Here is a 17,693-nt window from a genome sequence, read left to right on the forward strand (position 1 = left end):
GAACGTCTCGGTTACGTATGTAACCCTCGTTCCCTGAAGGAGGGGAATGGAGACGTCACGTCGTGACCGACGAATTGGGATATCGCTTCGATAGACCAATCTACTTCGAGTGTAAACTAAACGAGCCAATGCACATTGGCATGCAATTATTGCATCCAGCTGCCGCTGATCACAGCGTGAGTATAATAAGGCAGCAGGTGCAATGCATACCAGGTTTTCGCTGAGGAGCCGAGCCGGCGACCCGGCCGCTCAGCGGTGGTACAGCAACCGTGGCGACGGGACGTGACGTCTCCGTTCCCTCCTTCAGGGAACGAGGGTTACCATACGTAACCGAGACGTTCCCTTTCAGTCGGTCACTACGAGTCACGTCGTGACCGACGAATTGGGATCCCTACCAAAGCGCCATGGTGCTGCCCCTTCCAGTGCCCTGTGCGAGCCGCCTGCGCCCCTATCTGGTGTAGGCCGGGGCTCGGGACAAGTAGTTCCACTCACCATTTTTCAAAGCACTACCTTACTAAGTGAGACTGGATAACACTGGGAAAACGTACCCGCTCCACTTGGAACAGGGACGCTGCGGAAGCCCCATCCTTCCCGAAGGAGGTTTCGGAAGCAAATACACATATAGCATCCGTTTAGGTGTATATGGAGAAATGGAGGTGATTGTAACCCTCTTGGAAAGGCAGAAGTCTGCCGGGGAAACACGGGCTCTATGGCTATACCGTGGGCTATACACATACGAGAACCGCTTAGGTCTCAATATGGAACCCAGCCTTCCACGGTTCCCGCGGATTCATCGTGAAGGCCCGGCGCCGGACGTTCCGCCGCGTCCGCTGCCGAGGGTGACGGAGGATCTCAACAGGGTCTACTGTAGGACACTCTGGAGCAGTTTTAGCAAGCCGACACTAACCGGGGCCTCTCGGCGCCACTACCCGTTTGAGGTGAGAACACAGGAGGATACCGGCTCCACACGGAGGCTATAGAATCTAGCGAACGTGTTGGGGGTCGCCCAGCCCGCAGCCCTACAAATATCTGTCAGCGAGGCGCCATGAGCCAACGCCCAGGAGGATGCAACACTTCTAGTTGAGTGAGCTCGCAGCCTGAATGGGCAGGGCACACCCTGTGCCTGATAAGCCAGGGTGATGGCATCCACAATCCAGTGGGCCATCCTCTGCTTAGAGACGGCATTCCCCTTCTGCCGGCCTCCGTAACAGACAAAGAGCTGGTCTGAGGTCCTGAAGCTTTGTGTCCGGTCTACGTAGCACCTTAATACTCGGACGGGACAGAGCAAAGCCAGGGCTGGGTCTGCCTCCTCCGGGGGCAGCGCTTGCAGGTTCACCACTTGGTCTTTGAAGGGTGTAGTGGGAACCTTGGGCACGTAGCCGGGCCGGGGCCTCAGGATTACCTGGGAGTCAGCCGGCCCAAACTCTAGGCACGAATCGTCGACCGAAAATGCGTGCAGGTCCCCTACCCTCTTGATGGAGGCCAGTGCAAGCAGGAGCAGAGTTTTCAATGAAAGAAACTTTAGCTCAACTGAATGCAAAGGCTCGAATGGGCCCTGCTGTAGTGATTTTAGCACTAGAGACAGGTCCCAAGAGGGTATAGAGGGGGGCCGGGTAGGATTCAACCTCCTGGCCCCTCTAAGGAACCTGATGACGAGGTCATGCTTACCTACGGACTTCCCATTCACCGGGTCATGGTACGCAGCAATAGCAGCAATCTGGACTTTGAGGGTGGAGGGAGACAGCCTTCGCTCCAGCCCTTGCTGCAATCAGGCATCTCCGGGGGTCTTCTCGGCGAGAAGAACACCACTCGACGAACAGGTTCCACTTCAAGGCGTAAGCGTGTCTCGTAGACGGTGCTCTTGCCGAAGTGATGGTGTTCACTACCGCCTGGGGTAGGTCACCTAGAACCTCCGCGTCCAGGGACCAGACATGGAGTTTCCAAAGGTCTGGACGCGGGTGCCAAACGGTGCCCCGTCTCTGAGTCAGTAGATCCTTCCTCAGAGGAATCGGCCAAGGAGGGGCTGTCACGAGGAGCACTAGCTCGGGGAACCAGGTCCGAGTGGGCCAATACGGCGCCACTAGCAAGACTTGCTCCTCGTCCTCCCGGATTTTGCACAGTGTCTGTGCAAGAAGGCTCACTGGGGGAAACGCATACTTGCGAAGGCCCCGTGGCCAGCTGTGTGCCAGTGCGTCGGTGCCGAGCTCGGCCAGGGAGAAGAACAACTGGCAGTGAGAGGTTTCTGGAGAAGCAAACAGGTCTACCTGAGCGGCTCCGAAACGTCTCCAAACCAGCTGGACCGTCTGGGGATGAAGTCGCCATTCTCCCGGGAGCGCAGCTCGAGACAGCTCGTCGGCTGCCCGGTTGAGCAGCCCAGGAATGTGAACAGCACGAAGCGACCTCAGATGCTTCTGACTCCAAAGGAGGAAGTGGCGGGCGAGTTGCGACATGCGACGGGAGCGCAGACCACCCCGAAGTAGATTGGTCTATCGAAGTGATATCCCAATTCGTCGGTCACCGACATGACTCGGAGTGACCGACTGAAAGGGAATGAATGTTTTCTCACTAGTGAATCAGATTCAGTTGATTCAGCTGCTTCATTTAGCGAGTTCATCGTACTGATTCAAGTGGTGGCTCATGTGTTTGTAAGTTTTTTTTTTTTAACAATTCATTACAAGAACAACTCATAAGAGTTAACATCATCCCATGAGGCCCACTCATTGAAAGACTTTTGTTCATGAATGTGTTCATGAATTGGTTTACCTTTCAATGCTGTATGTTTTTGCTTGCAGTCCAATAGAAAGACATGTTTTCAGATTCAGTACTTATTAGAATCTATGAGTTAATCTGCTCTGAGACAAGCTGAACTATTCCATTTGAAGTGACTCCTTTATACATTTTCCTTCAGCTCTGAATGTTTAAATTGTCTTAGAATGATGTGATGACCTTTGAAATCTTGACTGTGTATTTCTACAAGACCCACTGAGACTTTAGATTTACTTTTTCCATCTAAACTCCACCACTTCCTTGAGTAATGGATCAAATGCTTACGTGGACAGTCTTTGATGTAAAGTGGCACTCTGAGTCGACACCAAGTTATGTTTCACTGGTCTTAATTACAGCCATGGTGGATCTTAAAGTCTTCACATGTAGCCCGTGAAGCAGATATTTCCTCTTTGAGAGGTTGTGGGGGATGGAGGGATGATTTTAGCTGGGGGAGGAGGAGAAGGAGAAGGAGGAGTGGGAGGCTCACTTATATGACACAGGCATGTTTCAGGCCTGTGAACATTCCTCTGAAAGTGGAGAAAAGTGAATGGTTCTGTTTCTGCTTAACAACTCAACAAGGTTTTGGAATGTCAGCACAAATACTTTGGTAGAAATATCAAAGAGCCAAACCATTGCCTGTTCCCTTTCCAATAGGGACTGAAACAGGGTCAGCAGTCAGCGTGTTCACTAGGCAATGGGAATTATCCTCTGCTAATCTACGGCTCTGTGTCACTCATAGCTTGGCCTCTATAATGCGTACTGCTGTACTCTGTGGCCAGGGTGCTGAATGAGGCTCCTCACTCATTGATGATCAGAGCTGACTGCGTTACTGAACTCCTGGCTGAGCTTCACACGCGAGACTGGCCCTGAGCCAGAACTTCATCCCCAACGTACCTTTGTCAGGAGAATAATGACATTAATGGTCAGAGGAGTCTGTGTTCTTCTGCCCACTCTGCCACTAACAATCTGACATGTTCACAGTCTTTCTCAGATCCATTTCACAGCTGTGATGACTTTGAACTTCTTTTTTTCCCATCATGCCTTGAATTCCTCCTTGAGTTCTAGTGTTAGCTCTGCTTCAAAACCTAGTGAGCGGCATACCTCTTAGGCACTAAGAAGTCCTAATGGTGATTTATATTGCTCTACCAAGCAGCAACTAACAAACATAAGTGTATATGACACTAATAATTGGAAGTTAGCAATTTTCTGTGAATGGGCAAGGCTTCTGATTCATTAGCTGTTATAGGTAAGTAACTAGAAGAATAAAAAAGTCCAGTGAACTATTTGCTATACAAACTAGTGTGTTTATAATTACTACAATAGATTCAAATAATATGAAAAGAAACACCAATCTGCAATATAAAGTAGCATAAAAATAACTGTAAGCCGATTAGTTATATAAATATATGCATTTCGAAATATAGGCTGAATGAAATTGATCAAAAGAGAGTGAAAATGTTTACACAGTTACAAACATGTCTATTTCAAATAAATGCTGTTCCTTTCAACTAATCATCAAAGAATACTGAAGAAAAAAAAATAATGGTTTCAATAACAAAAAAATTAAGCATCAGCCATTTTCAACATTGATAACAATAAGAAATATTTATTATGCACCAAATCAGCATATTAGAATGATTCTGAAGGATCATGTGACACTGAAGACTGGAATAATGCCTGCTGAAAACTCAATTTTGCCCTCAAAGGGAAAAAATTGCAATTTAAGATACATTAAAATAGAAAACAGTTATTTTAAATTGTAATAATATTTCATAATATAAATGTTTTTACTGTATTTGATCAATTAAATGCATAAGAGACTTCTTTCTCCAACCTCAAACTTTTGAACGGCAGATGTATGTATGTTCATTCAGTGAAGAATTTGTCAAACTGATTCAAACAGGTAACTGGTTTGTGCGTTTTTGAACTATTCTTTTAGGCTAGGGATTGCTCATAAGAGTCATTTGTTTGTGAATTGGATTACACTGCTCACTCTGTATGTTTATTTTTACATGCAGCCTGTGAGACTCTCACTAGACGTTATAGTCTAGTCATATGTTGATTCAGTAACCGCTTTGATGGATTCAGTGAGTTCATTCAGTGAATGATTCATCAGACTCATTTAAAGTGAGTCTTGAGCAATTTATTAAAATAACTTATTTGTTCGTGAACTGGATTGCACTGTATATTTTTTATAGTTTGTGTGTAGCCCATGTGAAGTGTTTTCTTGCCATTATTTTGTGGTAAATCTTTGGTAAATTCAGTTGTGGTGGAGGGTGCAGGAAACACTGTTGTTATCGCAGCATAACTAGGATGTACAGTGGAGTTCAGAGAGGAGAACTGTGCTGTCATAGTCATTTTTTATTAAGTTAAGACATGGTGGCTGCACAACCTACATCAAACAGAAGTGCCAGTGACCAAAACATGTATGAGACCTGAACTGTCACAAGTGGGTGTACTCTGTTTTAAGAGTAAACACATCTCTGCTCTCTGACATCTCTGGCATACCAGTGTGTGTCCCACCATTTACTCAGTGGATCACTCAATGTGCCTTGTTCTTAACGCTCCAGACTCTCATCATCTGTAACTGCCAGTGTCTAGAGACAAACTGGAAAGTAACAAAAAAGATTTATTGCGCATGTGAATTTAATACGCAATTGAAGAATGGAATGTTTTTTAACCAAAGCAACATGCCTTTTTAACCTTACTACAAAATGTTCTGTCCTCACATGGCTGCAGCAAAAGTGGGTCAAGAATGGTGGAAGATTCTGTAGATGCACTTACATGGAATTTTATATCCCATTTACACAAATAACACAACAGATATCCTTGCTGATACAATGCGTTACCAGTTAAAGAAATTTTCCAGTTACCAGTTAAATAATCTTCTCTCATTTTCATCATGTTTTTCAAACCTCTTTGACTTTATTTCTTCCTTGTTGCAGAATAGATTCTGAAGACTGTGCCGGTCCCCTGTTCCATGGCAATGAAAATAATTTGGACTGAAGCTTTTAAGCTTAAAAAAAAAAACTACAATAAAAGTGGACTACATGACTTATGAGTCTTCTGAAGCCATACAAGCTTTGTGTGACAAAGAGACCAACTTTTATGCCATTCACTGATAACCTTCCACTCCAGACAGCTGCTAAACATTTAAGACAGTCAGTGAGTTGAACTTGAGAGCTGAATGAATTAGATTTAAGAATGAATCATTCGACTCAAAAGAAAGTTTCATTCATGAATTCAAAATCGCTACCTTTGCCATGAAACCTCTTGAGAACTAGTTTGGGTGTCAAGGTTTTAAGTGAATAATGACTTTGTTATTTCATAAATATGGACCATTTGATAGTACTTTTATCATGCATCTGTGGCCTTTTTGAAGCTTGAAATCATTAACCCCTGTTCTATGAAATAGGAACTGAAAGAGCATTTTTTTCCCCTTTTCTGCTAAACAGAAAATAGAAAGTTATACAGGCTTGAAATCATATGCGGCTGAATGTATTATGTCCGGATTTTCGTTGTAGGGTGAATGTCTTTAAGTTCTAGTTGGACAGCTATATTAAGAGTGAGAAAGTGTTCTGAACGAAAGAGAGTAAAGCAAGTTTTCTGAACCAACAGAGCTATCAGAAGTAGTTGCTTTTCTTTGGAAGGAGCAGCATTGAGTTTCACTCCTTATGTTCAAACTTTGCAAACTCGGGTGAGGCTTTTATTCAGTCCAACACCAGTTTAAACTCAGAAACCATCCATCTGGGAACACAAATATTCTTCACCAAATATTGGCCGAACTCAGTGACTTCAGCTTCAGCATCTCAGCTTGAAATCAGGTAACATTTGGATCATAACAGGCTGTCCTGATTTTTACTGTTACCTCAGTTCTGCTTGTGTTTTTACAGCTAAAGGATTTTAGCCATGCTAAACTAAATCCCCCCTTCTATGAATCTCTGTCTTTCTAAATGCACTTGAAATGCACCAAAAAAGTGCAAATTAGCTGGCAGCAGTCCCAAAATATTTCATAACATTCTGTTTTTACTGGCAAGACTTCCATTACAAAGCATTATCTAAAGCAACTAAGAGAGGTTGGAGAAAACAGATGCTTTGATATTTTGGATTAGACTCAAATCCCCACTTTACATTTAATAAGACTCTCGTCCTCTCTTAAAAAGAAAGGCCTTTAGTCCATCTCCAGTATAATTTGTTAAGCATTTGTGAAGAACGGCTGTATATGCTTCAGTTATACAGAAGAGGGCATGTTAGGGGTTTAGCATATCCAGAAAAAAAGGTTGCCTTTGATTGAGAAAGAAACCGAGCCAGTTCCTTCCCCCTGAGAAGTGCACCCGTACACAAGAGTTGTATTCACTAATAGTTATTGATGTACTTTGTTGATTCAGCCGAGGACTTGCCTGTTGCAGAGGCTTGACCCCTGAGCTGTTTTGGTATATGGTTTGAGGTTGAGGAGGGGAGGTGTTGGAGGATATGCAGAGGCAACTTATTTCTTTAGGTCTGCTTTAGGAGAGGCCAGAGACTAGCAAGTCCAGCCGTGTATGTTTGGCTGCTTTTATTGATGTATTAATATATTTATACATTTTTAATTATGACCAGTTTAAAGCCACATTTTCTGTTGTCATTGCTGTGGACACTGGGGCCTGTTCACCAGCAGCTTGGGTTTTATTTAGAGTTAGCCATGCAGGTCTTGCCACCACTCAGAGTAATGGGTAAATGTTTGCTTTGGGTGCTTTTTCAGAGCGACACAAAAAGAAATGAATGATTCTGATTTGATTTGTATGTTGTCTTTTCGAATTAGATTTAAAATTACGTCACATACCATGCCTTTTTCTTTTTTCAGAGTTCCTTTGTGCTTGCCACATACAGAAATTTTGAAAAATCATGCAAACATTTTCATACTGTTGCTCAAGTAGTTTCAAGTATCCATTTTCAATTTATTTTGTATGGAAGCAGCAGGTTCATGCAGGGTGTTGTGGGACTGAATGTAGAGCAGATTTTTAAATGAAGTTTTCACACTTTCATCGTGATTAGACTGTGGCTGGGATAATAAAAGTGTAATAAATTGATACCTTGTGTACACTCTAGGCTTTCAAAAGTGTGGTTTGTATTTTCCCTACTGTAATGGCGCATATATATGAAGACATTATTGACTGTGCGTTGAAAGCAATTATCACTCTCGCTACTGCACATTTTACAGACACACCCTCAGAGTGACAGATCGCACATTTTGAGTGGACACATAGATTATTATGATGTGTGATATGATGTTTTTAGCTAAATGCTCTTTTATCAGACCAAATATCCTGCAGCTTGCACATTATTAAAGAAATTGAAGTAAAAACAGTAAACTGACATAGTGTGTCTATTTTTTTTCTTTTTTTCCTGCCCTTCCGTCATAGTTTGAGCACCTGTAACAGTATTTTAGATGTTTTTTTTTTTCCACTTTCCTTTGCTTACTGGAATATGTTAGACACTTTTCTTTGTAAAGCTGCTTTACAATATGTATTGTGAATGAGAAACAAATCAATTTTGTTTCTGTTTGGTAAGGCATTTTTTTAAGGATAAACATCTGTTAGTCATTAAAATTTCTAGCATGTTATTCAGTACCATCATGATATGTGATGACCAGTATGTTTTAGACAGTATTTTTTTTCTAAGTAACAAAATGTATGGTGTAAAAATTATTATTATGTTATTTTCCTGAGTACTTGTGAAATAATTTTGCTTAACTTTTCACATTTATTTTGAATGTTCTTCCTTAAAATACAGAGATTCCTCTTTTCCTCTCTGGTTTAGATTATTTTTGAATTTTTTTCTTTCTTTTTTTTCTCCCAGTGAAAGAAATTAACTGGTGTAACTTTTTAAAAGTTCCTTTTAAAGGAGGGATGAAAATGGCAGGTAATGATGACGAAGGTTTACACACATTTCTAAACCAAACACACCTTTAAACAACATGGCGGGTGAAAGGTAGCAGTGTGTCGGCTGAATCCACGCTTTTTTGAAAGTGGCAGTACCTTTTTTTAAATAAAGCACGTTCAGACCGGCTCCTTAAGAAGTTTAGACTGGAGTGCCGTCTTAGAAAACTGGACCCCTTCAGCTGAATCCCATATGTTTGTCTTGGCCCATAGCTGGTGTCTGCTTGGCGGCCGCTGATGCTGGGGATATTAAACTGATGGAACACAGGACTCTTGATCCATTTCGAGGACTGCAGTTCAGGTAAAGGCAAGAGGCTCTGTCCATCCACCTATGATTGTCCACTCCACATAGCCAGCTGCTCGTTGGTTGGTGTTGCTAATGGAGCGGTAATAGTGTTGACCACCCTGTTCTCCATGTTTCTCGCTGGTACTGTCACCTCAGAGATGCGTTTAATGTTTTTAATGAGGGCTGAGTGTAAAATTGGGTTATTGGGAATGGCAGTAGTTCATTGAACGTGATAAGCTGCGATGTTTTCTGACCTCAGTCTTATTATGGAGGGCTGTTTGTTTTCTGTGCAGTCCAGTAAAATGGTTTCTTAGAAGAACATTTCAATGTTAATGTTAATGAAACTGTTTTTATTTCTGTTTCTACGTTCTCTAAATTGGTTTCCTTGGATACAAAGAGCCTAAGAAAAAAAATCATTTATAAAACATAAAATACATTTATAAGGATACAAATATGTCACAATTATTTTAGCTTGAGAACTTTAGATTCTGTCTTAGTCTACTGGATCATTGTTTCCTTACTGTACCCTAATTCGGGAGGACATTATGTACAATACCACACTTTAAAAGTCTTGAAAGTTTTGTCCTTTTTTAAAATTTCCTCCACCCTTGATGTTCTTAGGCTGAATTTTTTTCTCCTTATTTCATCTTCCTCTTTTCCCGAAGTCTTTTCCAAACAATTAATTTGTACTTGATGTATGTGATGCCTCACACTAACAAATGATAAAGGTTCATTTTTGGAAATAATATCCAGTGGCGGCTCGTGGGTTATAAAATAGAGGAGGCACACTAATTGTATTGGTCTGGGGATCCCTGCCGATTATTATTATTATTATTTGCTTAACCACTTTAAAATGGCTTTTTGGTTGGGTTTTACTCAGAAAACTTAAAGAAAGTGACACACATCAAGATAATATAATTTCACTTACCTGGCCTATCACTTGAAGCAAACATCCATCCCTTCTTAAAAGTCTGTGTTAAAAGAGAGCTGCCTGTTGTGCCATTTAATTAAGCCGACTGCTGTAGCCTATATCCAGCTTAGGCATGTTCTCCCTTTATTTTTAATTTGTATATATAACGTTACTGTTTGAATGACAGCTTGGTACATCTGTTGGCGATCAAATAGCCTATTCAATATCGCTACTCATCATAAGTACTTGGTACATTATCAGCGCAGCGGGAGACATTCAAACTAATATCACGTAATTTACGTCTCTATGATGATTGGTTGATATCAGAAAGGAGGCTAGCAAGGACATTCTAAGACATGAACTGAAATTAATTGTGAATTTTATTAACATTAAATCGTCCTCCTCCCATTTTCACCTCAAAATTTTGGGGAAGCTGTGCCTCCCCTGCCTCCCCCGACGAGCCGCCACTGATAATATCTGAAGTATAAGCAATAATGTCTCTGCTGAAAATACCACCTTAGACCAGCATGAATTTCCTGGTTAGGACTGGTTTGCTGTTTGTATAATTGGTGGATCACCATAGCCACCATAATGATGCTGGTTGGCCAAGGAAGTCTTGCTAGTTAAATTAGTTTAGAGGTCTGGTGTGGATACCAACATCTAACATAACATAACATGACCAACTTTGCTGGTGTTTTCAGCAGGTGCATGGAAAATAATAGCTGAAGGGTTTTAATTAAATCCTCCTGAGCTCTCATATATTATGCAGTATTTCTTTCTTTTATCCTTTTTTAAAAACGTTTCACATGCATTGACCTCCAAAAGTTTTGGAAACAAAGTGCACTATCTCAGCATTAATTCTTATTGTTTTCCCTAAGCAACTTGCAATCATTGAAGAACAGCAATAATTTTTTTTTTCATAATAATGGCCATGTATACATGTCAGACAGGCTCTTGATGACAGGCTCTGACAGCTGTGGTGCCAGTGATTACTAGATTCCATTGATCTAGGTTTCATTATTGATTAATAATTTTTATGACCTTTAGCTTTACTGATTGATTGTCAGTTAAGGTTAGTATACAACAGACCAATTAGAACATAGTTTAGGGTTATATTAGAGTATTTTCCTATATTGGCATGCACCCAAAGGCAACAGTATCTTACACGGTTAAACAGCAGTTGGGAGCTATGCTCTGTTACAATCTACTGTCATCAGGGAATTATTCCTGCAATAAATGGCATTAATTCACTTCTAATTTAAGTGATTAAAATGCAAAGATACTCCCTCTCAAAGAGTCAAACAGCTTGGCTCAGGTGGTCGGTGCAGTGACCTGTGTGTCTGCAGGGAAGAATCATGGGGTTGGAACACGTATGTTTGGCACATACTGATTCTGTCCTCGTGCACATGCAGTGCACGTCATATTTATATGCCTCGGGCAGTTTGAACAAGACTGGGTATGAGTTTTTATAATAATACATAATGATCCAATGTTATTGTGGTGGAGCGATTCTCATGGTGCATTTGTGCAGCTTTAGAAATCTGCTAATACCTTGGTTGCATTTTAAAAATTCCTATAAGCAAAAACTGACTACTGACGCATTGAGTTCATCGGAAATGTATAAAGGCAGCAGGCATGGAGAAAGGTAAACCCTGTGTTCTTGAGTGCACAGGATGGCGCTGAGAAGGGGTGGCCAGGTTATGACTAGGGGAGAGTGGACTGAGAGAGAGAGCGCTAGTCTCTCAGCACATTCCAAAGCATGGCCTCTGAGAGGCTGTTCTGTGTCCAGGAGGCCAGCTCTGGGGCTGGAGGTAAAACTGAGAGGCTGTTTCAAAAGAGCAAGGAGGTCGGTCCATGCACACACACACACTTGAAGTACTGTACATTCGAACACTCGCGTGCACAGAGACAAATACACAGTTGAGCATATGAACTCACACTACAGAAGTGAGCACATGTACATGTATGATCACATATTGCAAGTCAAGATGGTCTGGTGTGATGTCAGTATGATTTGTAGTGACTCACACATGTTGTACATAAGTTGAAACACGCAGGATGCAATAATATACAGTGGTGTAATAAAAAGACCACTGGTGAAAATGCGGCTGCTTTGCAGTTTATTGCCTTATTTCATTTTTGTTTGCTTGTTTGTTTTATTTTTATATTATGAGTATACTAAATTGACAGATGGATTCTGAATGATTTTGTGTAGTAAATAAAACACAAAGAATGTAGTAATATACAGTGGGGTCCAATGGTGAAAATACTGCTATTCTATTTTTTTGTTAATTAGATATTTATTATATTATCAGTATGGCAATTTGAGAGAAAAGCTGAATTGGTAAAATATATATTTTTAAATCCTTGAAGTTTTCCTTTTCATTATATATGATAATTAAAATTTTAACAATACTAAAACTTTGATTTTAGACTTTTCAGGTCTAAATTATTCCCACTTTGTTGATTTCTGAATAATTTTGTGTGATATATAATTATATAATACAAGTTTTTCAGACTCATTAAGGAAATAAGTCAGGGGAATTAGTTTGAGTTATGCAGGAAAAACAAATTTTGTTTACAACTGTGTGTGTTGGTGCGTTTTGTATCCTGAAAGCATTTTTGAATTAAAGATGCCTTTGATTTTGAAACTAATAGGAGGCTGAGAGCAGAGAGCAGAGAGGAGATTCAAACCCGTGATTATTCACTGACAAATGCATCAAACATTTAACTCTCTCTGGTGTTTTCATTTGTTATCGGGGCTTCCGGAAAATATTTGTTTGTGAAGGCACACACTGGACTGTCTTTTATCAGCACAATTCGATAGAATTTTCATGAGGCCGAAAAATGTATGATGTGTTGCTTAACTTTGAGTATAAGGAATGTTTGGATGTGAGCCATGTGTTCTGTGCCTGTTAATAATATGTTGTGACTGTTACCATATGTTAGATTAAAGATGATAGTAAATGAGGGGATGAGGGTTGGCTGATAAATAGAGCATCTGCCCTTCCAACAAAACCATATGATGTGTTTTGGCAGGGGCCTTGCATTCAGTGTTGAGATTTATTGTCACCTACATTTATGAACATATTTCATAATGTACATACAAAGTATAATTTGTACTGTCAAATCTGTCTATCTGTCGTAGTTATTTATAGGTTTATTCTCTAGATAAGTCTTTGGTTAGAGAGACTTCAATTTCCCCTTTATTTCTGTCAACAATTATTCTTATTTTTGTTCTCCCGAGGCTGGTATGATTCGAACTGATTCCGATGAGTACTTCATTGAGCCTCTGGAGCGAGGAACACAGGAACACGAGGACAGGGGAAGAGTGCATGTGGTGTACCGAAGGTCTGCAGTATTGAAAGCGCCTTCAGACATCTCCTCGGATTACCAGCCGATTGGTACGTACCACTGGATTATTGAAGTCTTGTGTGCATCGGTTTATTCTAGCCTTGTCCCATTTCCTGTGTTTGCCTTAGGCTTAGGGTTTTCCACAGCCTTGTGTTGTAAATCATTTAATAATGTTTCATTTGTTTGAAATCAGACAAGGAACCACTGAACCATTGTTGCTGTTGACTGATGATTGATAAATTTAATTTACATTCAACATTGTAATGAAGGCCTTAGTTCAGGGGTCAGCAACCTTTTTGACATAAAGTGGTTTTTTTTTTTTTACATTGGTAATCACTTACATACACACCTAAGCCCCCCTTCCCAATTACTAAGTATTAGGTGGTTTGCATCAGGGTTATTATAGTCAACTAAAACAAAAAGCATAAAAATGTGCTACTTAACATAAATGTTAAATGAAATAAAATAAAGTATTAAAAAACATTAAACTTAATTGATTTAATTTCAGCTAGCTGGCAAGGCAACTCATTGACTTGATGTACTAAAATATCTCAAACTGAAATAAAAATTTGAAAAAAAAAAATATATATAGACATATTTAAAAACAACAAAAAGTTATAAAAATGACAAACACAACAAAATTACTAAAACTTTAACTAAAATTAACATTAAAGCAGAAAATATAAAAATAAAATCTAATTCAAAATATTAACAAAAACTATAATAGCATCTCAGTGATACTAAATCAACGCTGATTTGCAATATAAAAACAATATATTTATAATTTTACTTATATGTATATTTTTATAAATATATTTATTATATTATCAGTATGACAATTTGAGAGAAAGTTGAGTTGTTAAAATATTTTTTTAATTCCTTGTAAGTTTTCTTTTTTCATTATATGTGATTTAAAATTTTCACAATACTAAAACTTTGATTTTCTATTAGATTTTTCAATGTTTTAAGGTCTAAATTATCCCCACTTTGTTGATTAGAGCAATATACTATACAATATATATTATGATACTGGTAGAATATTGCATTGCTGTTGTAACTGTTGTATAAATAGCTGACTTAAGTTGCTGATTTGTTGTTCAGATTTTTAAAAACTAGTAACATAATTTTGTCTTCTATCACATGAATACTACCTGTCCTGAAATGAATTTAATGGCACATGTGCTTTTTTATTGCTTTTGAATGAGTAGTAGAGATAGAAAAGTGTTTATTTGGAGTAGGGATGCACGATATTGGATTTTTGCCGATATCCGATATGCCGATATTTTTCAACTCATTTTGGCCGATATCGATATATTTCCTTTTGTTTGGAAACAACACCATGTCTCTCCTGTGCAGAAATTATGAGCAAAAATATTTTACATTTTGGTTAGTTTTGAACAATAACTTATTTGTTAGAATTAAATAAACAATAATGAAGGTTTTTTGACAGTACATTGAAGCTTTGAAAATAACTATAAATAAACTATATATCAATCGCTGCATTTTTTCCCCAGAAAGATACAATGTTAACCCTAACATTTTATTTTAAGATTTAACATTTGAGAAGTAGGCCAACAGCGCCCCCTACAGATTAAATCTCCTTACCGAACAGGCGTTAGGACCTGGGGGAGGCTGTCACCGCACGTGCTATTACTGTTTACTCTATTACACACTGTCATTCTGTACTTGCTTTCACAGATTAAATGCACCTATCCAAAAGAGTGAATCTAATCACCATTCAGGCAAAACTTTGCTTCAAGAATGATCCACACTGCTGACGTGATCTAATTGCTAGCACACCCTGAGCACATGTGAGTTAACGTATTCCTCTTATCGGCAAGACATATCGGCATAATTTTTCATATCGGGCCGATGCCGAAATATTTACATTTAAAGCCAATATCGGCCGATTCCGATATCAGTCCGATAATATCGTGCATCCCTAATTTGGAGCAGATAAATTCCTTTATCATGTTTTGAAAAGTGGTTTTATATTGCCTTTTGCTAAAAGAAATTAAAATGCATCATAGCACTTTTTTAGAAATGTACAGTGTACTAAAGCATGCCAGAAAGTCTGAAGTCAGACATTCTTTGTAGGTGGGCCTGCCCATATTGCTGAACAGCATCTTCTCAACCAGATCACACAAACCTTTTTACAAACCACCACCAGGCCATGTGAATGACTGACAGCACTTTCAATTCACAGCCAACTTTTTTTTGTTGTTGAAGTCATTTTATAATCACGTTTGAATAGTGGGAAGCTTTGGGAAGTCGAGCCCTTTATGCAGTCATAACCTTTTGAGATTTCCTCTCAATTCAGTCGCTTCTAAAGAGTCAAGTGCTTGTGTGGTAGTACTGGTTGCCATGGTGATGGGATGGCATTCCATTGTCCCAGGTGGGAAACATGCCTTAAGTAGAGATGATTACGCTCTCGCTCCTGTTGCTTAGATAATCACAGCGTGTAACTGATAAGATGAGGAAAGGTTTTCTCTATTTGGCCAGTGGACCTTAAATTATTGCCATTATCAATCCTATTGTGAATGTTCGCGTACTACTTGTAAAGCTTGACAATGTTCAGCTGTATGTGAATGTTCCGTAAATGACTTATGATCCATTTATGGAGACAAACCTCTCTAAAGGTCTTAAAGGGAAAGTTCAGCCAAAAATATAAATTTGCTGTTAATTTGCTCAACCTCAGGCTGTCCAAGAAGTAGGTGACATTTTTTCTTTAGTAGAACAGTAAAGAAGAATTTTAACTAAAACTGTGGTCCTTTGTGATTTATAAAAAGCAAGTCAATGGCTACTGTCATTCTGAGTCAAAATAGCATAAACAGGCAAGACAAAATTAATACCCGTGGCTCCTGACAATAGATAATAGTCTTATGAAGTGAAACGATTGGTCTGTGCAAGAAACTGAACATTATTTACAACATTATTACCTGTAATCCATAGCTTCAGGCAAACGATCCAGAGAGGTGTCCATTCTGCGAACAAATCATTCTTTTAAAACTTTTTTGTTGTTGTTGTTTTTGTTTTTTGTTTTCGCACTGAACCATCTGAAACAGTTTGTGGCTCAATCAAAGCTCACTTTCAGACGTGCCTGACAGTCACTCTCGACTCAAAATGAACCAAAATACCGGCATATTTGATCCTATGATGTTTTTGCCAACAGATTCAGTGTTCCAGTTTCTCCTGAAATACATTGAACCAAGGAAACAATTCCAACTCAGAACGAAGACAGATGAGCTGGTGATATGCGCATGCTTGAAGCGAGCCCTTGAATGAAGGGGAAAATTAAAGTTTTGATGGTTTCTCATTGTTTGTGTAAAAAGGTGTGCTAATGAAGTCTAGTTTAAAGAATCAGATTTCCAAGTTTAATGTTGTAAATAATGTTCAGTTTGTTGCTTTACCTCAATATATTGTCAGAAGCAACAAGTACAGTATTAATTTTGTCTTTCCTGTACAGTATATGCTTTTTTGACTCTAAAGTGACAGTAGCCTTTGACTCACAGCTAAAAATCTTCTTTACTGTTCTACTGAAGAAAAAAGTCACCTACATCTTGGATGGCCCGAGGGTGAGGAAATTAACAGCAATTTTTTTTAAAGCTCAGTCGGCAGTGTGTTTCTTGCCTGTTGTGTGGGCACAGCTGTATTTTTAGCATAGAATCCTCTTCATGGGGTTTGGTCTCATGCACATCTGAAATACAAGGATCTAAGAGTAACTGCGTCCAATTCATCCAAGGATGTTATAGACTCAATTGCGTGCCCTGATTCAGCTGTCTTTCAAAAACATCACAATTCGAATTGTGGCCTGGTAGCAAGCTGTGTATGTCGAAGAGAGGAGAGAACGCTGCTGTGTTACTTAGCCTTATGGTGCTGTTTCCAGCCATGCATTATTTGAACTCTTGGCCTCTGGTCGCCCTCCTGACTAAAAGAGAAGTTCTCCTTCCTTAAGTGAACGTGTCTAGAGCTCTAAGAAAAGACCAAAGCATCGATCAGGTTACATTCGCAAGTGTGTAAGTGTCTTTCCTGTACCTCAAACAGTATAGCATGGTGATGGCAACACCAAGGTCATGGGTTTGATTCTGTATGTCTTTAATGCAATGTAAAGCACTTTGGATAAATGAGTATGCCTAGTGCTTAAATGAAAGTGGGTTTGTTGTAGGGCTGTGCGATTAATCGAAATCGTCATAAAATCACGATTTGAGCTTGCGCGGTTTCTAAATCGCTTTATAGCACGAGTTTACGTGCCCCCGACCTCCCGCAGTATGCTATCCGAACCAGTCAGAATGCAGCGCGCCTAAATGGAGCACGAGAACAGAACAGACCAGGCGGGAATACAAACGTAACGCCAGGTTCACACACCCCGTCTGTGGTGTGTATTTTTTCCGCGCCCATGTTAACGGATCAGAGCGTTCACACTGCACGCGATTGCGGTCCGGCAGTGCGCTCCAGGAGC

At 39.9% G+C, this 17,693-nt stretch overlaps 1 protein-coding gene across 2 annotated transcripts in view; it reads left to right on the forward strand.

Moving 5' to 3' along the window:
- The window catches only part of LOC107755736 (A disintegrin and metalloproteinase with thrombospondin motifs 3-like), a 107,459-nt gene that overhangs the window by 6,983 nt on the left and 82,783 nt on the right, over window positions 1–17,693 (forward strand). For both annotated transcript variants that reach the window (XR_001641734.1, XM_016572623.1), the window contains exon 4: window positions 13,128–13,284. Coding sequence is in view for 1 of the 2 variants with exons in the window: in XM_016572623.1 (XP_016428109.1) it covers window positions 13,128–13,284 (157 nt within the window). In the remaining variant the exon portion in view is untranslated. The remainder of the gene's footprint in view (window positions 1–13,127; window positions 13,285–17,693) is intronic.

The sequence above is a fragment of the Sinocyclocheilus rhinocerous genome, unplaced genomic scaffold, assembly GCF_001515625.1.
Source record: "Sinocyclocheilus rhinocerous isolate Xijiao unplaced genomic scaffold, SAMN03320098_v1.1 scaffold171, whole genome shotgun sequence".
In the NCBI taxonomy this organism is placed as follows: Eukaryota; Metazoa; Chordata; class Actinopteri; order Cypriniformes; family Cyprinidae; genus Sinocyclocheilus; species Sinocyclocheilus rhinocerous.